At 38.5% G+C, this 22938-nt stretch overlaps 1 protein-coding gene and 2 long non-coding RNA genes across 4 annotated transcripts in view; 1 reads left to right on the top strand and 2 right to left on the bottom strand.

Moving 5' to 3' along the window:
* LOC309513444 overlaps nt 1-22938 on the top strand; it is a 193243-nt gene that overhangs the window by 136933 nt on the left and 33372 nt on the right. The gene's annotated exons all lie outside the window — the stretch shown is intronic.
* On the bottom strand, nt 2144-16233 carry LOC309513440 (macrophage mannose receptor 1-like). 2 transcript variants are annotated; one of them, XM_082189259.1, is made up of 5 exons: nt 16105-16233; nt 6408-6809; nt 5840-5926; nt 2680-2793; nt 2144-2205 (listed from the first exon to the last, which is right to left on the bottom strand). In XM_082189259.1, the coding sequence occupies exons 1-5, from the start codon at nt 16151-16153 to the stop codon at nt 2150-2152; spliced, it is 708 nt and encodes a 235-aa protein (XP_082045385.1). In that variant the 5' UTR covers nt 16154-16233; the 3' UTR covers nt 2144-2149. The 2 variants fall into 2 exon arrangements, with proteins under 2 accessions (XP_082045385.1, XP_082045386.1); XM_082189260.1 differs by lacking the exon at nt 5840-5926.
* LOC309512131 lies at nt 11622-15085 on the bottom strand. The gene is made up of 2 exons (XR_014210910.1): nt 14246-15085; nt 11622-14214 (listed from the first exon to the last, which is right to left on the bottom strand). It is a non-coding gene; the product is annotated as an uncharacterized lncRNA (long non-coding RNA).

Below are 22938 nucleotides of genomic sequence, written 5' to 3'. Positions count from 1 at the left end.
TCTGTCGTTCTCACTACTTTGAGGAATGATGTAAACCTGTTGTAGGAGACTCCAAAACAACATTAGGAAACTTTAGAATAGCATAATGAGGGCACTTTAATAACCACAGCTCTCGCTTTCAAATAAATTAAGCAGATGCTCCCTTTTTAATGTTAAACAATTATGTATTAGAAACCATCATTGTAAGAATAATAAATAAAAAAACTTTCCTGAATACAATACAATTAAACACACAATTGAATTAAAATGAACTAAATACTACCCTCTACCGGATAAAGTCATAATTACTCCAAACAGTGTCAGGGACGCTGTCTCATAAAACGAACACTAATAGATAAGAAGCATATTCAGTATTTTACTGAATGACTTATAAATTGTCAGATGACCCTCTTTTCCGTATGTGTTTTATCAACAAAATGATTTAGAAATCCATGCAATCATTGTTGGAAACTGTCATGAAAGAACAGAGATATACATGCATGATTTGTTTTTCTCTTGTCACAAAAATATTTGACAAGTTTTAACAGCTATATTTACAGAGTTAGTCCATGAACTGTAAAAATGATTGTTACTTTTTATTGTTAGAAAATAGATGATCACACTTTGATCAAGTAAAACAGCATATTGCACAAAAGCTGAGCTCAGGAAGTGGCCATTATCATTGTTTCCAATGGCATTGCATTAACGTTGCAACACTAAAGATTTTATACCAACAAATCTTCTTACAGCCTATATTTTTTAATGTACACATGCAGATATAGTTTGGGATTGGTGTGCTTTGGGCTGTATAATGTGGTCAGGCTAAAAAAATAAAAAATACCCAAGAATTTTCTGTATTTCTGAAGGATTTCTTTAACTGTACTTATTCTTTCTTTTGAACTTATTTTCACAGACTGACATTTTGGCATTCTCCTGTAGAATATTCTGATATTATCTAGAGAAAACATATAGCCACAGCTACTCACAGCTGCCCCCTACTGGATCTAGCTGGGACATATTTAATAATATGTATATCTTCCTTACTGTAGAATGATGGACTTCAGATTGTTTGGAAATGGCCTTATAACCTTACCAGATTGATGGCAGCAACATTTGCTTCTGCATTGCTGATGTCTTCCCTCATCAGCATTGTGTTAACACACACCTGAATGCTCCAGACCGGCAAACTGCCAAATCTTCTGCTTTTATAGAGGTGTTCACACTTGCTGATGATCAATTAATGAAGGGGATTTGATTAGCAGCCCCTGAATGCTACTTACTCTCATAATTCCTATGGAAGCAGTAAGGTAAGGGTGTACTAGTTTGTCAAACATGGCTTCTCCATTTTGGCTTTATTTTTTTAAATAAATAATGATGACACTATGTAGCATGTCATGCGTTGTTGTTCATCTGAGGCTGTATTTACCTAATTTTAAGACCTGCTAAAGATCAGATGATTTTTATTATGTCTTCATACGTAAAGCCATAGAATTCAAAGAATGTGCACTTTCTTTTTCACCAGACTATATATTATAGACTATTTGCATATCAATTTCCCATTTCCTAAAAACATTGCCACCTTGTTTTTTTGTATGTTTGTATTAGTGCATGTATGATTAATTGTAATTAACATCTACAATTCACATTTAAGTAATTGTGATGATCTTAATGTAATAATATCATGTGTAATATAACATACAGCTGCTGCCCTCTGATGTAGATGGAAATTAAAGCTACAGCAGTAAATGTAGAGTTTATTTTTATATTTATTCATTTAGCAGACATTTTTATCTAAACATATAAATAAGGAATTTTACAGCATAAGCAATTCAACCTAATGAGAAAATAAATTGCTGGAATACACAGTTCTAAAATTGTATCATGTAAAATATAAAAGAAAATCTCAACAAATATTTTTTTTTCTAAAATTGTATTTAAAAAATGTATATAATATATTATAAATGCATATATATATATATATATATATATATATATATATATATATATATATATATATAGATAGATATATATATATAGATATATAGATATGAAATAAAATAAAAATACAAAAGGTTACTTAAATTCATAAAATTTTCATTTATATTTTTACAGTAGAAGTTTGTTTCTCCTCTTCAGGTCTTGTTCTCTCTTCAGAAAGTCTTCAGATTTTTTATGCATCCATGTAGTCGTTGTCTGTAACAGTTGTGGTGGGGTTGATGATGGAGTCTGTGTTAACAAACGTGTAGAAAGAGTTCACTGGGTTAGTCTGTGTGTGCTGGAAAACTACTAAAGCTGAAGACTAATCAAATCTAATCCTGAACACAAACTCATCAGAAACACAGTGACAACACCCCAAAACAAACCTCATATAATTTAATGCCAGATTTGTCTTCAATAGCATTGCATGTCAAAATGCACCTCACACAAACAACTGGTGTGAGATTTTAATATAGAAACGTATGCAGGGAACACAGCTCTCTGACTTTAGGCCCATTATAGTCATCAGAAGAGAAACTCTGTTCATTGACTTGCATCTTCAGCTCAGAAAAGCAATGGCTGCATTTCTTTGAGCTTCTTGTAAGGATATAATGAAATTAATTGAATGCATAATAAAGCATTTAGATATGCTCTCAGCACTTTGTGTATGCATTTTCAATATTTTTATTTGGATCTGACTGTGAGTAACTGGTAAACGCACACCTTTTTTGCTCCTGATGGTGGTCACGATCACTGCCACAGTCATGATGACGAGACCAATAGCAATGCAGGAGGAATAGCAGATGTAGAATAAAGATACTCCTTCCTCACGATGATCTGTAGCAAAATATGAGTAAACACAGGCAACATGTATGTTCAGAAGAAAAACTCAGCTCTTACTTTAATAACCAAAATTATTAACAGCAAATCTGACATTAAAAAATGAGCCTGTACTATTATGCCACTGTATATACTATATATATATATATATACTATATACAGTACCTAATGCACAAATCTGTACACAAGTCTTCTGTTCCAGATATATACCAGTTTAGTATTATTAGGGGCCAAGCACAGAAGGTGCGTAGACATCTATTGTAATTATTCCGCTCTCGAAGTCTATGGCTTGCGGGAACCGCTTGCGGAAAAGTTATGAAATTTGGCATGATGCCTTCTTTTAAACTGTCGATGAAAGAGCTGCCTGAGCCCTGCTTTCGCCTCTGAACCTCTGTTTATCCTTGTTAACTGACCCACGCCTGTTTGACTATGATTTTGGATTCTGTTTTGCATTGTTTGCTACGGACTTTTACATTTATCTCCTGTAAATATTTTTGTATATATTTTTGCCAAATTAAGGGCGGTAGGGGGTTTGACGCCATTTTATTTTGTATCTCTTTTCACATTGTTTTTGGTTTAGGGAGGTAGGTAAGTATAAATTGTATTTTGTTTTCTTTTGTTTTAGGAATTGTAGAGGTTAAACAAAATATTGTTTTTGTTTGTTATTTTGGCCTTGTCTGCCCCTGACGCTAAGCCCTTTTGGAAATAAACATATTTATTGTTGGTATCTCTCTGGTAGTGAGACTCATTCCTTTTCCTGTTATGGCCGACCCCTAGCGGTCGTAACACACATATGTATCCATATAAGGCTAGATGTCTTAAGGCGGAGTCTCGAACGGCATCACCGGCGGCCATCTTGTCACAGGAAAGCTTCCTTGCGAGCTCTGTGGTATCTGAAGTAAGGTGAGTGATCAGCACGAACACAAATCCTCTTATCTCGCTGAAATCTTGACGGATTTACAAACGGTTTGGTTTCTTACAAACGTTATTAACGTGGCTATAATTTTGAATGCTGGAACATGTTGAAATTGCAGATTTTCTTAATTATTCATATGTATGCAGTGTCATAACTACATCTCTGACGTTTATAACAAACCAAACCGTTTGAAAATCGGTAGAAAATTGAGAAAGTTATGGTTATTTAAAAGTACATGCACCATTAAAACACAATGTTACGAGTGAGCGAGCTCCCTGTGGCAAGATGGCCACCACGTGCGGACGTCGACCTCCACTGGCCAGCAGCGCGGACGAGACATCTAGCCTTTATTATATGATATCTATGGTAACACACCTCACTCTGATTACAGCACATCAATTGATCACAGCGCCACCTAATGGTCAAACGTGATAAACCATTAAGTCAAATTACCAGTCACTGTATTTATGATTTTTCAGTCATTTTGCCTATAATCATCTTAAAATGTCTTTAATTGCTTGTTGTTGCAGTTGGTCTGATGCTCCCAGCCATGATGTTAGCATGACTTATGTTCTTTGTGCTTGGCCCTGATAATTGCTGCTGTCAGCTATATTTATTATTATTATTATTTTCTTTCTTTCTCTGTCTTGTTTAAATGTTCTTCCTATGTATGTATGTATACTGTATGTATGTATGTATGTATGTACCTAGAGCTCCTGAAAAACCACAACAAATTCCTTGTGTGTTTGCGCACACTTGGCGAATAAAGCTCATTCTGATTCTGAAAGCGACAGCAGCCTAATGTTCCTGCTGCTGTCTGTGTTTCTTAAAGGACAAATCCAGTGAAAAATGAACCTAGGGGTAATTAACACATGGTTACCGAGTCGATCGTTCCCTGGGGTGCGTTTTCATGATAATCGAATGTAAAGAGTTTTATTTATAAAAACAGATTAGCTCATAACACTAGTATATGGGGCACAGAGTAAGTAAAAACACATTGCAAATTAATACCACTAACAAGGCTCAAAATAGCCTCACACTAACACGGTATCATAATGAGGGTCCATACATGCAAACCGAAGCATTGAGAACTTTGTAAGTGTACAGACAGTTTAATAAGAAGATACTTTATAAAGACAGTACATTACGCGTTTACATGCAGGATCCATCTTGGAAAACAGTCTCGACTAATCGAGCAACGAACGCCGCGCTAAGTGAGCTGGTCGATAGGAATTACGCATAGTGAAATCTAACGTAGCACGGCGTTCGTGACTCGATTAGTCGAGACTGTTTTCCATGTGTTTTTACTTACTCTCTGCCCCATATACTAGTGTTATGAGCTAATCTGTTTTTATAAATAAAACTCTTTACATTCGATTATCATGAAAACGCACAAAAGAAAACAAACAAAAGAAAAAGTAAAAAAAATTTAAAAAAATCATTCACTGCCCTTGTCTGAATAACTTTTGTAACTTTAATAAGGATTCATCTATATTTGTAGTTTGATTATTTGTTCTTTTATAACTGTTTGCCTTTAATAATGTTTGAAATTTATATTCGTTAGGCTAGTAGTTATAGATGTGGTATCAACTGGAATATGTATTTTTTTGGTGTCATAATGCTATTTATTAGTTTAGTTTGAGTTTAACTTTAACTTTATTGTCCATTCTGTTTGTCACAGAGCGGAAATTTGTCTTTGACACTGGCAGTGATGGAGTACTACACGTCCATTAATGACACGTCCGATTCGCGAACTAATGACTCATTTGAACCGACTCACTTTAATGGAATGGTTAAAACAACATCTGTCCAACAATGAATTCACGAGACGTCTGAATCGGTGTATAACAAATCTGTAACACTTTACAATAATGTTCCATTTATTAAACTAGTGAACTACATTAGTTCACATTTACTATTTATAAACTGCACTTCTACAGCATTGTTAAAATTTATTTCAACATTTAGGCTACTAATAGCCTACATTATTGAAATCAAAAGTTTTATTTGTTAACACAGTGATGTCATTTTTGTTTAATGTAGACCCTCTTTAACAATTATATCAGCTCTTTAAAGATGCCAGAGTGGAGAAATGTAGGCAGTCTTGAAATATAACACAGACTCAACCTTGATGACTTGACTCGGACTCGAACACTGGGGACTCCAGACTCGACTCGGACTCGACAGTTGGTGACTCGACTACAACACTGGACACTGGTGACATAGATACATTCACATCAATGCTTAAAAACACATCACACATTAACAACACAAACACAGAATTAACAAAATTATACAATTAAACACTGTTTCCATCATTCCAAAAAAAACCACACATGCTATAATGCCAGCCATTCTATTGTATCACTTTAGAAAATTGTTTAAGATAATCACTGTCATTGGGTCAAATTATTTTTTTATACACGTTTCTTCTGGCCAAAGGAATTTTGAGTCTATGCCCAGATGGAAGCAATTCAGAAGTAGAATGAAGGGGGTGAGTATGATCTTTAAAAATCTCAATTGCCTGTATTACAATACAAGCACATACGGAACCGTACCAAAACTGACCCTAAGCAGAAGTATTTCACCTAGTTAAACAAATGCTAACAACATTATAAAGGTCAATTCATAACAGGCATATTGGATATTAATAATTTTTTTTAGCAGCCATTATAAATGGTTGTTTTGGTCATACCTTGATATCCATGAGAACACAAATTTCCGTCGGTCCCAAAAATCCGCCAGCGACTCCAAACACCTGTTCCAGTAAACAGCACCACAGTTTGCTCATCATTTCTATAGTTCAAGTGCAGTGGATATCCCTTCAATCCAAACAAGGTCTCATCTTTACATTCCCAGGTTTGTCTGGGGTTAGATTCATTGCAGGGCAGAAGGATAACTTTGGACCTGTCTTCGATCTTCTCGGCCCCCAAGCAGAGACTAAAAGCGAGGCTGATGATTTGTGAAGAGGAAATCCATTGGAAATGCTGAGCTGTGAAAGATGCATTGCATGCTTCAGTCAGCACTACAGTAGCACTCGCGGCATAAACACATTTGTTGTGGGCCTCGTTGTAGATAAGGAAGGAGCTGGTACTATCTGAATATATGAAAAATGACACAGTCACAATCAGACACAGTAAAAGGCAGCACTCAAGGGTTCAAATCAAGAAAAATGTCATAGTTTACTGTGTAGACGCTGCTTCATAATGAAATCCATCGGAACATGTCTGTGGTGCAAAAAACTTTCCTAAACCTCTTGTGATTTTCTTTTTTATGAGACTTAAGACAGACATCTCAATATAACTGGCTCAGCATTTATTTGTGCATTAAATTACTTCATGACTTTTGCATATTTGTTGATTGTATAGTAAGAAGAAAAAAAACCTGTGCATTCATCCGGTGTATATGTGCTCAGTATATGTGCTCATCAACTGTAGCTAAATGTCTCGGTCCAGACATCATTATTAGACACTGTTTAGGCACTTTCCTGTAGCTCAAACAGTAGAACGTTGGCACTTGCAACGCCAAGATCATGGGTTCAATTCCCAGGGAAAGCAAGAACTGATAAAAATGTAAATGTGTACCTTGAAATGCAACGTAAGTTGCTTTGGATATGTTGAGGCAAAAACAAGTAACTAACAAAACAGCATCAGGCATAAGAGACATCAGGATCAAATTGTTCTTAAAAGATATTTATTTCTTGCAAGAAACGTTCCCAGTCCACCCGCAGACCAGCTGCAGACGGAGTGAGACCCAGAGCAGAGATGGGCCCGCATTTTTATAGTGTTATCTCTTTCAAAAGCTATCTCTTACAGCCCCCACTAAACAAAAGACACAGAGGAACCCCTGTGGCTCCCCTTACCCCCTAATCTTCTCACCTCTGAGTCACACACACACACCCTGCAGCTGTATTAACATCATAAAATAAACTCAAAATACAGACAAATGAATGTATGGCATTCATTTGTTAAATCATTGAAAATAAAAACAAAGAAAAGATTAATTTTTCCCACAACAATTCCTCCTCTTTATCATTCTCTGATAAACTATATATAAAAATTCAGCCTTGTTTTCTAATTTTAATTAAACCCATTACGCTATTAAATCTTCAGAATAGAATTAATTCAAGTCTTTACATAACTAAGAATTAATTCAAGTTTTTTACATCACAGTTATGCCCTTCATGTCTTATTCTCGTATACCTGATCACTCTACTTGAACTTTGAAAAAGTAAAAAGCTTGTATCAAATAAATGAGCATTTTGTCTGAAACCGGGCTAAAAATGAACAAACATTGTTATCGCATTTTCCTGGTTGAGAACCAGACCCTCAGTCATCCCAGACATAGCTCAAAGCATATAGTAAGAAAAACGTAAATGATTATAATTGCAACTTCCGTCACTCGTACCATCTGCATATTTTGTTCATCCCTAGGATAGACTGTACCCATTAATAACAAAATTATCAGAATAACACATACAATCATAACACTATGTATTTGTATATGTAGCTTTTTCAATTAATCACAATATTTTGTCAGGAAATGGTTTTACTTCTAAAGCTGTATTTAATTAAAATCTATTTAATAAAATCTAACCCGACTTTTCCATTACATACCGTTTTTTTTTTCTTATCACCATACTTCACATTAATTAATAAATCTTCTACCTGAAAACACATTTTTTCTTTGCACAAGTCAAATGATTAGATTTATATCAATACTAAGCCCTAATTTGATTCAATCAAATAAAAATCACAAAACTTTTCTTCAACCATTAATTGGTCAACATTTTCTCCAGATATGTTGATCATCTCGTTGCCTCATGGACGTTCCATCTTCACCAATATGACACTTTGCATGCCGTAGAGAGGATTTTTCCAACGTTGGCGGGGTAGATAGTTTCTAGCACATATCATTGATCCCCCACTTTATTCTTTGCGTTGGTGTTTTGGGTTGCTGACGTTGGTTGGTGTGGTTAAGGTCAGATGCTTCGACCCAGGTCTAACACTCTTCAATCATTTTCAAATCCTTACAAGATTTTCCCTTAGATCACGATCGCACCCCCACTGGAATGAGTCATTTACTGTCTGCTGTCACCTGCTAAATGGAGACCTTAAGTGATTTTGTTAGTGACCGCTTGTCTTGTCGTCCCTTTGGTGTGACCTGTGAAATTTTCAACCTGAAACATATCACCAGATAATTTCTTGCTCATTGAATAGCACTCAGGGTCCTTGTTCCCCTAAAAAAACATTCAACCCATGTTGCTCATGTTAACAAAACAATACAGAATCAGTTCTGTTTGGTTCAATCCGTTCTGACATCCTGCAAAATGAAAAAATGTTAAGTTATGCGCTGCGCAAGGTATGGCACCTTTCTGCCACTTTGCTCATGCCATGCGCAAAGTCTGCATCTTCTGTAAAGAAAAACAAATGTTGAGGTTATTGTCACATAGTTTTTTTTTTTTTTTTTGCTGCTGTGCTGCCACATCTGCTCCGGCGTTTCCTGTCGAAACAATTCTTGTTATTAGCACACTTAAAATACAAACAATGCACACAATTAAACCCAATGTCCTCCCAACATTTATCTTCCCACCTGTGCGATGGCTTTCAGCAAATGTGAACCCCTTAGTAAACCAGATCTGGCTGGTTAAGACAAATAAAGTTCTTCTAACCTCTCCTGGACTTTCCTGAATGCAAATGGTCCTTCTGATCCCCTGAAGAGTTGAAAGGCTCTTATCTGACCACCAGTGGGTTCCCCCTGGACTTTTACTGTCCTTACATACCGATGAGGTCAAAGCTAGATAACCTCTCAGCCTGCTGTGAAGACAGTGGGTTTAGCCCCCCCTGTGAGGCCGAAATGTCTTTGTTTGTGGCCTGAATACAAATTATCCATACTAAAAAGTTCAAAGACTCATCTGATCACTTGTTTTACTGTGCGTTCTCTTGTTCCCGCCACGAGCATATTCATCCTCCTCTTTATGCACGACACTCATCTCGTGCATAAATTTAACGTAATAAAATTCTCTTACTTTTATCAGACGTCCATAGTGACTTCCATTTCAAGGTACACATTTACATTCTTATCAGTTCTTGCTTTCCCTCGGAAATTGAACCCATGACCTTGGCGTTACAGGTGTCACACTCTAATGTTTGAGCTACAGGAAAAACTGCAATATTTGTTAATATTTATTTGGTAACATTTGTTTTGGATAAAGTTTGCTAACCCAAACGTTGTCCTTAACTAACGCATACTGTTCAAAACATGAATTAACACTCACACTCATCCCTGACTATGAACCGCTCATATTTCTTATTTATATATTTTCTCTAAAAATATTTAAATTTTAAATGACAGTTTAACCTTACATTTTCCTGTATCTTTTATCTAATGTTTTTATTTATGGCCTCTTTACCAGTTTCAAGGCATGTCTGTTCATTATTCATTTGATTTTAGAAAAGTCAGCTGGATTGTTTTTGGTTCATTATCTGACTGATAACAGAAAGACAGACAGAGTATCAAGCAGTCTCTCAGCAGTCCACTCAAACAGTCTCTTTCTCTCTCACTATAAGCAAATCATCTTTTCAACAGCCTCCTAGGACTGTAACTAAAATAATCATAGTCATAGTCAATCCTTAATAGTTCACAAATGTCAAAATACAAATATTTGACTCAAATTAGAACCATTACAATAATCTAAAATACATTATGCTATGATCTTTTCTAAGGTTATCTTTAGTTTAAATACTCAATTCACCTAACCTTCGTTTTTTTCAGAAATTTCTCTTGACTCATCACAAGCTGTTCTCATCTTTAGCCACCACCATGTCTAACGACCTTCAGAAGTTAAAACTAGTTCAATATCAAACGTTTTTTCCTTGCCCATGAGGCAACCAACATCATGTTCCTTATATAAATTAATACGACTTGTTACGGTCTCCACAACAAATAATGACAATCACCTCACGGTCTCAGTTGGCTCTTGAAAGCCTATTTCCATTAGCTCTTAAGCAATAATTTTCTTTTCTTCAGGGTGTTGTCTCCCTGGCATAGATGCAGACACGTCACAATGGAGGACAAGCCATACAATCAACGCGGTTTCTTGTGAGTGGTATAGGGGCTCACATTTTCTGGGGCAGACTGAACTTCTTACAGCTCATCTCGCCTCTCAATGATCTGCTGAAGCTGACCGCCACTCAGTCAATCAGCGCCACTCTCATATCCATCTCACATAAAAAAACACCTCCATCAGGAAATGCCCAGTGTTTTTGCGTGATCCTTCTGTCTTAGGTTGTCCTTTTGGCCTTAAGATCTTACCCGTCTTTGAAGTAATCACTCGTACACACTGGTAACCGCTTTTCCCCATTACAGAATCTGTGCAACATAATCTGTTGTTTTCTGGAGCTTAGGAAAAGGCGCATTCAAGAGTCATCAGAGCCATTCGGACTGCCTACTAGTGTTAAACATAGGGAGACGGATTAATAACAGCAGTATTTAATCACTTAAATTCATTATTATACTCAGTGAATTTAGATCACAATCGTACATTCAGTGTACTGTTACTTCTGTAGCCGGAGCCATCAGCCCTGTTTTATGGTGGAGGCTAAAATGAGACAGTCACTGGTCCTAAAATAAACAAGTTCAAAACAGTATTATTTTAAAGACGTCTTTAAAGTCTTTCAGTTTTACTTTTAAAACGTTTTAAGTACAAATTGCCCTTTTGAATGGCAATGATTTCCTTTAACATCTCTGTGTCTATGATTTTCAACTGAAACACTGTGCTTTACACAGGCTCAGACAACAGCTTTCAGCTGACACTGAATGAGAGAGAGACTCTTGAGGCATTCAGGACTGATACACTGCATTCTCATAAACTTTTAACTTCAGACTTTATCTACCATCTTAAGGCATCTTTTCCATAAATTACATGTATTGTAATTTAGACATTACAAATTTCCACTCAGAATGAGTCTCTGTTGCACTGAAACTGTGGCAGTTTCAGTCACAGCACATACCAAATCCAGATAAGCAAACCTGTTTTGGCCAATTCACAATCTTATCTTTTGAACCCAAAACATCGGCTGTTGGCTCTTTTCATAGTCAACAACAAGCTTTTGTTTAATCAAATGCCTTTTTTATACATTTTACATTTTGCAACTGTTAATCCTGTAACACTGCTTCTGCTTATTTTTTCTTAAAGAAATAATAATTATTCTAGTTCTTAATAACGTTTCAAATTTCATTTCAATTTTAGTTGTCAGATTTTCAATTACCATAATTTAATACCCGACTTCAATGTTTTCTCTAGGAGTTGATCAATCTGCTTCTATGGTTCATACTATCTTTTTAGACTGCTCTCTCTGCTTGTCATACATTTTATGATTATCACTATAAATCATTCGTTAGATTTGTCTCTCTATATCATCTAAAACCTTATCAAAGCGTTTCATTCAAAACACAATCATCCTTTTAGTGACCGGTACTTTTAAAATATTTTGCAACTCATTTAGCTCATCTGTAATTTTACGTCAACCGGTACTTTTTATAGTTCTTTTCCTTTCAAAAGGAATTCCTTACACTTAGTATCTTTCAATCTTCTTGACAACTTTCAAAAGTTTATCTATCAAATTTCTTTTCTCCCTCATTTACTTTTACAGTCATACAGTGGGCATTTTACAGTCACCGAATGACCTTCGCTGACCGCAATAAAACACTCTTTGTTATTCTACCTACAGTCTTATCCCTGTGGTCTTTCTAACATCTCCACCCTACTTTACACCCCTGAAGCAGAGTGTTCTTATTCAGGAAATGCAAACAGAGCCCCTGATAAGTTCTCTGCATTTTCCCCCACTGTCCCAGCTGCAAATTCAATTACAATAGCCGAATCACAATCTTCATCATATTAACACTGATCTACTTTCTAACCCATATTAACACAGACTTTTCTTTAAATTTGTGTTAGTTTGGCACTTTCTTTGTTTGGAGCCAGTCAAAGTTGATCTTTCCAATCAGAATCAAACTTTTACAAAAACATAATCTGCAAATCTCTTTAAACTGAGAGCTTCAGAGCAGAGCTGCTTACAGCATTTGCTCTCTTTTGTATCAGGACTATTCAGTTACTCTTCATACAGTATAAAGAAATTTAGCATGTCATTAATTTCATTAACACTGGTTTGATAGCTTATTCAAATGGTTAGTATGCAGATTCAACTTAATATTATCATTATTCAGTCCCACTTATCTCTACTGTTTCACAGAAATCACAAGATTCCTCAAATCTTGTTCTCAGTCTCTAAATTACACAGACAGCTATCCTAGCCGTTTGCACCTTCAACTCTTGTTATAAAAATATGGCAATCTACTCTTAAATAGCCTTGTTTTCATAACATTAATACAATAAAGCACATCCACATCATTATTATTGGCAGAACATTAATTTTCATAAGCGACGTGGAAAATCTAAATATTCTAAGCGGGTTTCACAAAGTTTCTGATTAACTTTTAGTCATACGTGTCTAGGGAAATTATCTCCAACCCATAATTTCCTTTATAAAACAGACAATGTCCTTGTCTTTCAATGACTTAATTTCAACAAAATATCTGACTTTGTACATTATTGATTTCCCAAATCTTCGGACATAGTTGTCTTTACATCTATCTAATTGTGTTATCATCAACAACACTGATTACAAATCACGTACATATTAACATCCAGAAGCTGGGTTGAACAAGCAAGCGCTGTTGCTATACTCCCAGCATAGCTGGACCCTTTAGGTTCAAAAGACAATGGTTGTCAAAATAAACATCATTTCAATAATTATTTTATCTCTAAAATATAGAATTTTTCCCGTTCTGCTTAATGAAACATTCCTTATCTTTATATCATGTTAATCCCTGTTAATCATACTCAATGCCTTATTTTTATCTAAAACTCACTTTTCATATCATTTCAACTTAATTTGACTTAATCAGGCGTTCATAAATATGAATTTTATCTTCCCCTACATGCCAGTTTCCTCTGTATCTGTTCAATCCAACAATTCACTGTTTGTATTTTCCATCAGGAAAAACATTCTCTTTTCCCTACTTCATGCATGCATTTCTGGCTGTAATTTTTCCATTTTACAGAAAACCTGGTGTAGCCTATAAAATTTTGTTCAAGCTTGCTTTGAGATGACCCCATATTGGCTGATTTCTATCTCTCCTGGATTTTCCTTCGACGCGCGTCTAATAATCTGTGAGACGTCTCTGACAGATCCGATTTTGTCACCTCAAATCGGCAAGGTTTAGCAAATATGCTTCCAGTAATTAGTAGGTTTACTCAAAATCTTTCCGTGAGCACTTTCTAGCGCTCGATTAATTCTGGTTCACCTAATTAATCTGGTGTGGCTCTTCCGTCCACTTTTACGAGACTTTCTCAGGTTACAGAGATTTTGAGTAAACCTAATTAATCAGGTGTGGTTCTTCCGTCCACTTACTTAATCAGCTGTGGCTCTTCCGTCCACCTACTTAATCAGCTGTGGCTCTTCCGTCCACCTACGAGCTAGTTTTCGGCATAAAATTGACTTGACAGGGCCCTACGCTAACTTTTTTCCAAGGAGTACATGTACTCCTAAATGAAACGTAAATGCGAGTGAAATACTCTCACTGTAGAGCCCTGCTTGTTACAATCTCTCCCTCGAAAACCTTCTCTGCCCGTACCAAAGAGATAGTTCCAGCCAACATGGTTCATTCACAGTTATATCAATTTACACCCAACAAAGAATTTAATAATTTAACTGTCTCTTACCCGAGATGCTTTTACTGCCTCCGAGTTCTTTCTGAATCCAGTGGGTTCCTCCTGGCCCTGATAGCAGTTTTGGCTCTTCTCTCTCAATTCGGCGAGGTAAGACTAAAGCCTTTTGTGCTTTAGGGTGATCAGTCCGTCAATCCGCTTTCTCAGGGCCAGAAGAAACCTCATGGATCCCACGTTTCTGACACCAACTTGTTGAGGCAAAAACAAGTAACTAACAAAACAGCATCAGGCATAAGAGACATCAGGATCAAATTGTTCTTAAAAGATATTTATTTCTTGCAAGAAATGTTCCCAGTCTGCCCACAGACCAGCTGCAGACAGAGTGAGACCCAGAGCAGAGATGGGCCCGCATTTTTATAGTGTTATCTCTTTCAAAAGCTATCTCTTACAGCCCCCACTAAACAAAAGACACAGAGGAACCCCTGTGGCTCCCCTTACCCCCTAATCTTCTCACCTCTGAGTCACACACACACACCCTGCAGCTGTATTAACATCATAAAATAAACTCAAAATACAGACAAATGAATGTATGGCATTCATTTGTTAAATCATTGAAAATAAAAACAAAGAAAAGATTAATTTTTCCCACAACAGATAAAAGCGTCTGCCAAATGCATAAATGTAAATGTATGTATGCAGCTTATTTTTAATTTTATTTCAGCTTTAGTTAAATTAAAAAAAAACTTATAGAGAAAGTTATATTTCAAGGTTTGTCCCAGTTTTAAAGGGGCTATATGTAGAATTCAGAAACCTTTGTTATTATTTATACCAGTGGCCGTTAAGTGAACTGCAGCTGCAACATATTGCTCGTTCTCACACTCGACTCGTGCATTCGTTATGTACAAAAGACTGAATGTGACTTCTTTGCATAGAAGTAAAAAGAAGTTGCAAATAACTTTGCAGCGGTATATTGTTAAAGAACATCTCAACGCCATCCACGCTGCTGAGAGTGACATTTAGATGAATATGTAAATACTGTATGTGTGTGTTGCATGCTTTCCTCTCAATAACAAAATAAACGCAACAAAAATGACAGCGGTGAGAAAACAGCAGTTAAGAAAGCATTTGATCGTAGCTATGTGGATGTGTTTGCAAAAGCTCTGCAGTTCACCGGCATCATGTCGACAGACGAGGTCATTAAAATTACACTGTTATGATAGTTTGATTATAAATGTGAGACTATAGACCATAGATCTAGCAATGTGAGACAATAGTTTAAATTAATCCCTTTTCTTTGCATGACACATTGACATTACAGTACAGAATAGCTCTTTCTGCATTATCCTGAACATTGTATAAGCATTAATTTCATGTGTCATAGAATGGAAGAGAGGCTCTCGGGAGAATGCAATAACGTCACACATCTATTTGATTTTCCCAGTAAAAACATCCTGAGTCCTTTAAATAATAATCAGTTTACAGGCTTTCATAGACAACCTAGGAAGTCTGGGAAAGTCTCGTTTAAGTTTTTTTTAAGTACGTTACAAGCTATACACACATTGGCGATAAAAAAAAAGCAATTAAAATAAATAGATTTAAGATTAAAGTCACTAGATTATGCACTTATCATTAAAAGGCAATACATTTGTGATCCACTTACTGAAAACTGACCAAAGGACCAATAAAAGGATATAAAGCAGGTTCATCATTCTGTCATAGATTAGAGAGCTACAGCTTTCTGAGACACATGCATACCAGTAAATGCATCTTAACACTTAACAGGTTTCCTCTGTGAAAAAAAAAAAAAAAAGTTAAATGCAGTAGATCTGAAAAGTGTAAGTAGCTCTTTTATGACAAGCTTTTTATAACATTAACATTTCTGTTGTATTTCCAAATTGATCATCAGCTTTGTATCACCCTTTTCTTCTCTGGACAATTAATTTTTCCAGATGTCTCAAACAGTCTGAAAGGGGCTTCCTCAGAGAAAATAACTTTGCACCAGTCTTCTGCAGAATTTTAGTCAGCCCTTGTTGTTTTTCTTGGAGAGAAGTGGCTTCTTTGCTGCCCTTCTCTACAATCAATTTGGGCTTACAGTGCTTTTTGGGAAACACAGCCCAGACCTTCTGTCCACAATCTAGGCCTCACTGCGTGTACAGGGCTATTTTGCTTTTTGCAGTTATTTTAAATGCATCTGATCACTCTGCACAATAATCTAGAAACAATGTAAATCGACACCAGAAAAACTGAAGCAGAAAACTTTGTGAAGCACAATTTATGTCTCGTCCCAAACATTTGGCAACAGCTGTAGCATCAGGAGAATCTGTACAAATACACAGCAAAATTATATTGACTGCTATCTGTCACATGCATGAATGAAGTGATCCTGTAATGATGCAGTTGAAAAATAGGAGGAAGCAGGATCCACGTGCAACAGACTTTATTAAATAAACTCAAAACTTGACAAAATTAGACTCAGAATAGGGAACAGGACAACCAACATAACACATCAAGAACTCACAAAGACTGAACTAGACACAAGCTAAACAAGATAACAAGGGGGCATGGTTAAACAGAAACACCTGGGAAGACTTATAAACAAGAAAAACTGCAAAGGACTACAAAACATGGCACAGGAAAGGAAATGAAAAAAGTCCACACAAGACAAGGGGAACACAAGACAGGAATTATAACAGAGCTCCCCACTTAAGGAGCGGATTCCAGACGCTCCTCAGGAAACAGTCCAGGAGGGTGGTGGAGCAGAGGCGGTCCGGGGGAGGGATGGAGTGCCAGGCCCGTGCAGGGGAATGGAACAGGACCTGGCAATGGCGGGCCTGGGCTGAGGAGCATGGGCGGAGCAGGCTGTGCAGGCGACCAGGGCGGACCTGACCGTTCAAGTGGCCATGGCGGACCTGACAGGAGACCAGGGCTGGACCTGACAGTTCAAGTGGCCATGGCGGATCAGACAGTTCAGGGGGCCATTGAAGCGCGACCTCCATGGCCCTATCAAGGGACCCACTGCCCCCCCCCCCCCCAAAAAAAATTCTTGGGGGCAGCTATGGGGTTATGGGCTGGAACAGACACCGTCTCAGGAACAGACACTGGCACCGATGTGTGCGCAGCCCACACACACCACATGGCTGTGGCCATAATGGCCAGTGTTGTAGTCACTGAGGGCTCAGGCATAGCGGCGGCCATATCTGCTGAGGGCTCAGGTTCAGGCGTGGCGGCGACCATCTCTACTGAGGTGCTGAGGTTCAGGCGTGGCAGCGGCCATCTCTGCTGAGGGCTCGGGTTCAGGCGTGGCAGTGGCCATCTCTGCTGAGGTGCTGAGGTTCAGGCGTGGCAGCGGCCATCTCTGCTGAGGGCTCGGGTTCAGGCGTGGCGGCGGCCATCTCTGCTGAGGTGCTGAGGTTCAGGCGTGGCAGTGGCCATCTCTGCTGAGGTGCTGAGGTTCAGGCGTGGCAGCGGCCATCTCTGCTGAGGGCTCGGGTTCAGGCGTGGCGGCGGCCATCTCTGCTGAGGTGCTGAGGTTCAGGCGTGGCGGCGGCCATCTCTGCTGAGGGCTCGGGTTCAGGCGTGGCGGCGGCCATCTCTGCTGAGGTGCTGAGGTTCAGGCGTGGCAGCGGCCATCTCTGCTGAGGGCTCGGGTTCAGGCGTGGCGGCGGCCATCTCTGCTGAGGTGCTGAGGTTCAGGCGTGGCAGCGGCCATCTCTGCTGAGGGCTCGGGTTCAGGCGTGGCGGCGGCCATCTCTGCTGAGGTGCTGAGGTTCAGGCGTGGCAGTGGCCATCTCTGCTGAGGTGCTGAGGTTCAGGCGTGGCAGCGGCCATCTCTGCTGAGGGCTCGGGTTCAGGCGTGGCGGCGGCCATCTCTGCTGAGGTGCTGAGGTTCAGGCGTGGCGGCGGCCATCTCTGCTGAGGGCTCGGGTTCAGGCGTGGCGGCGGCCATCTCTGCTGAGGTGCTGAGGTTCAGGCGTGGCAGCGGCCATCTCTGCTGAGGGCTCGGGTTCAGGCGTGGCGGCGGCCATCTCTGCTGAGGTGCTGAGGTTCAGGCGTGGCGGTGGCCATCTTGGGACAAGACTCTGGCGTGGCGGTGGCCATCTTGGAACGAGACTCTGGCGTGGCGGCGGCCAACTCGACCGAGGGCTCACGAGTTGTAGCTGATGTGTATGTTGCCCACACACACAAAATAGCTGTGGCCACTAACATCAGTGCTGCATTTTCCAGAGCTGACTCTGGCGCGGCAGCCATTTTGTCCGAAGACACAGGCGTGAACAGTCTCTGACTGAGCAGGCATCACGTGAAGAGTCCCTGGCTGGGTAGGCCTGACGAGAAGAAGCTCAGGCTCGGCAGGTCTGACGTGAAGAAGCTCAGACTTGGCAGGCATGAAGTGAAGAGACTCAGACTTGGCGGGTACTGTGGGGTTGCGGGACTCCTCGTCCACCAAACCCACAGTAAAAGTTGAGCCGCTTACCCGAAGGGCATAATCCAGGAACTCACTCAGTGACCCTTGAAGACCATCACGGATGAGTTTGGATTGTACCTGGTTGTTGAGTCCGTAGAAAAAAACAACAACCATCAAAGCAAAGTCAGGGAGGTCAATGATGTTTGCAATGATCAAAAAGTCTTGGATGTGGTCCTCGAGTGAGTGAGTCCCTTGGCGTAGTCGGACCAAGGGGTTCTTCTGTAACGATGCGGTTGAAACATATGAGGAAGCAGGTTCCACATGCAACACACTTTATTAAATAAACTCAAAACTTAACAAAATCAGACTAGGACTAGGGAACAGGACTAGGGAACAGGACTAGGGAACAGGACTAGGGAACAGGACTAGGGAACAGGACTAGGGAACAGGACTAGGGAACAGGACTAGGGAACAGGACTAGGGAACAGGACTAGGGAACAGGACTAGGGAACATACAACATCAAGAATTCACAAAGACTGAACTAGACACAGGGCATAAATACACAGGCAAACAAGCTAAACAAGATAACAAGGGGGAGTGGTTAAACAGAACCACCTGGGAAGACTAATAAACAAGAAAAACTACAAAGGACTACAAAACATGGCACAGGACAGGAAATGACAAAAGTCCACACAAGACAAGGGGGGAATTATGACAGATCCTAATGCTGAAGGATCTAATAAAAATCTAATAAAGAAATAACAAAGTCTTTGATGAACATGAATGATGATGATACGGAAGCTACAGAAGAGCACTTGTAACTTAAGCTAGAGATAACCGAAAAAGGACAAAAATTAGATTGACTGCTATCCTTGTATTTTAACATATTTTGGAATATTATATGAATACTGACAGAAAGGTGTATAGATTAAAGTCATTACTTTATTCATCTGTCATTTTATGGAAATCTGGGTGACATGCATCAGACCAATCTGTACAAAACAGAGCAAGAATTATATTGACTCCTGTCCTTACACTATTTTTTAAAATAGAACACTAGTGCAAAATGGTAAATTGCACTTTACAAAAACATAGCAAAAAATATCTGACTAACAGATATTTAAATTCTAAAAAATAATATATTGACTGAATATATAAAATGATATTGACTGAAAACTTACAGAAAAGTGTATAGATTAAATAGTTTAAGGTTGTCATTATTATTAGACAATGCACCTGCAAGGATGAACTGTACAAAAACAGAACAATTCTACTGACTCCTGTCCTGAAATGTGCTTTACTTACTGAAAGCTGACCAAAGGACCAATACAAGTATATAAAGCAGGTCATGCTGTCATAGATTAGAGATCTACAGCTTTCTGAGACACATGTGTGACAGTGACTGAGTCTGATAAAGTGATGTTTTGTCTTAAAAACAAAATATTGTAGAGTTGATGTGGCAAAGCAGAAATGCCTCTCAAGACAAACATTAACTTTCTACTTTTTAAACATTGCTGCTGGGTTTGTAAAAGCAGGCTAATTGTAAGATCAGGCCAAATAAGGCAGTATTATTATTACATTCAAAATAGACCTTATAATTTAAATATGTAGGCTCAATATGTATATAGCTCTTTACAGTTTAAACTTGCATGTTTGTTCTTTGTGGCTTTCTGGACATGCAGCTCTGAACCATCAGCTCTGAACACACAACCACAAACTTACAGCTGCACATTTTTAGACAGTGTGACACGTCTGTGTATCACATTTAGCACACAAGTTCTGTCAAAAAAAACAAACACCTAATCGCTATTTTAATATGTATGAACTTTCCGAAGTCTTTATGAAGGTAGCCTGTGCTCCACATATTGCCTGTATACGGAAGAGGATTCCGTACCTGTAGGATATCAAATAATAGATAATAAAATATATATATAAAAAACTGCACTCAGTTGAATTTAATACAATTTACTGCACATTTGGGTGGCAACAGGAATTTGGCCAGTTAGATAATTTACCATAGCAATTTTAATTTTTTTGTCATTTTGAATGGTTTTAGTAAAAAAATGTAATATAAATTCTCATGGAATGTATTCATTACCAATATATTGAACCATCATGGTTTATATGGTAAATACACATGCATTACGAACATGACAAAAAAGACTCAAGTTTTTGGGAGACAACATACTTTGAAGACATTTGTGAATTACAGTGCACAAAACAGAAGCAACAATATCCACCGAATGGAGAAGGGTTGGCTCTCCACAGAACAAAAAATATCCATTTTATTCAAATTTTCGTTTTCGCATTTCGGAGGAAAAAACACTTTTATGGACATGACTGTTCGGAAAGCAGAATTAATCCGACAATGGAAACATGTATAAAATGCTTTAAAAACATCTGGACCCATTGACTTCCATAGTATTTTTTTCCTACTATGGAAGTCAATGGGTCCAGTTAACATTCTTCAAAATATCTTCCTTTGTGTTCAGCAGAAGAAAGAAATTAATACAGGTTTGAAACAACTTGAGGGTGAGTATATGATGACAGAATTTTCATTTTGAAGTGAACTTTAAGGACTATTTATAGCATGTGATTAGTGTAACCAGAGTGGGACCCGCAATAGAAAAAAATCTAGAATCAGAATCAGAATGAGATTTATTGCCAAGTATGCTTATACATACAAGGAATTTGTCTTGATGACAGACGCTTCCAGTGCAGAATGACAGTGACAAGGCAGATAATAAACGTAAAATAAGTGACTAAAAATGACTGCAGAGTAGAACTGCAGAAGTAGCTTCATGTGGCAGGTTGAACCTTTTTCACAATGGAGCCTATGTGAGTGTCCCATTTCAGGTCCTGAGAGACGGTAGTGCCCAGGAACCTTATTGACTCTCTCCTAAATCCCACAATCATCTCCACTGTTTTGAGTGTGTTCTGCTCCAGGTTGTTGTGACTGCACAAGGCAGCCAGCTCTTTAACCTTATGTCTTTAGGCAGACTCGTGACCGTCCTGGATAAGGACAATGAGTGTAGTGTCATCTGCAAACTTCAGGAGCTTGAAAGAGGGGTCTTTTGCAGGGCAGTAATTGGTGTAGAGGGAGAAGAGCATGCAGTGGGGAGAGCACCAGTGCGGATTGTACAGGTGTTGGACGTGAATATTTTCCTCACATAGATCCCAGATCTGTCAAGGTTTAGTGCAGTCCCATGTTGACTGCATCATCCACAGACCTGTTTGCCCATTAAGTAATCTGCAGGGGGTCCAGCAAGGGTTCAGTGATGTCCTTCAGGTCTTTCAAATGACTTCATGACCACAGATGTTAAAGCAACATGTCTGTTGTCATTCAGTCCTGTGATTTTGGGTTTCTCTGGGATGGGGATGATGGTGGAGCAGGATTGATGATTTGAAGCAGGGACTTTGCATAGCTCCTGTGATCTGTTGAAGATGTGTGTGAAGATAGGGGCCATCTGGTCAGCATTTAATACATTTTTATCTATGTTCCCCTTTTTAGGGGGAAGACTAATTGCGCTGCCAAATGTAATTTTCCCCCTGAAAAGTGGAACAGTGATATTTTAAAGAACAGACACGAACACTTGTTCTGTTTCTTTCCATCTTTGTCTTACAGATAACAGTATCACAGTAATCCCATCTTCATACTCATATCAGCATCAATATTAAGATATTGAGGGGCTTAACTGAAATATGATATTTTTAAGAACATGCATGAAAACGTGTTGCGTTTCCCTCAATCTGTGTATTATAAGACTGGGGGAAGGGAGCCTGCATTCTTGATACTGATTGGTCAATTGCGCCATCCAGTGGTATGTTATTCACCAATAAACAACCCGTAAAAAACAGATAACACAGGCTCATCCGTGTAACTGTCACTGAAGTCGCCGCTTTTGGAAGTTCTGTGTTTGGTGAGCTAATAAAATATTGAAACTCAAATCAATATTTTGTGAACAATTATTTAATTATGTCATCCGGGTATCGAGGACTCACACTCTTGTTTCATACAAATGCAGCTGCTGCCATTTTGCAATGATTGTTTTGTACACAGGTTTGGGCTTGTTGTAACTGAAATATGTGGA

Source organism: Leuciscus leuciscus, assembly GCF_965113295.1.
Source record: "Leuciscus leuciscus genome assembly, chromosome: 13".
Lineage (NCBI taxonomy): Eukaryota > Metazoa > Chordata > Actinopteri > Cypriniformes > Leuciscidae > Leuciscus > Leuciscus leuciscus.
Note: the sequence above shows the minus strand (reverse complement) of the source record. Positions and strands in the feature narration are given on the sequence as shown.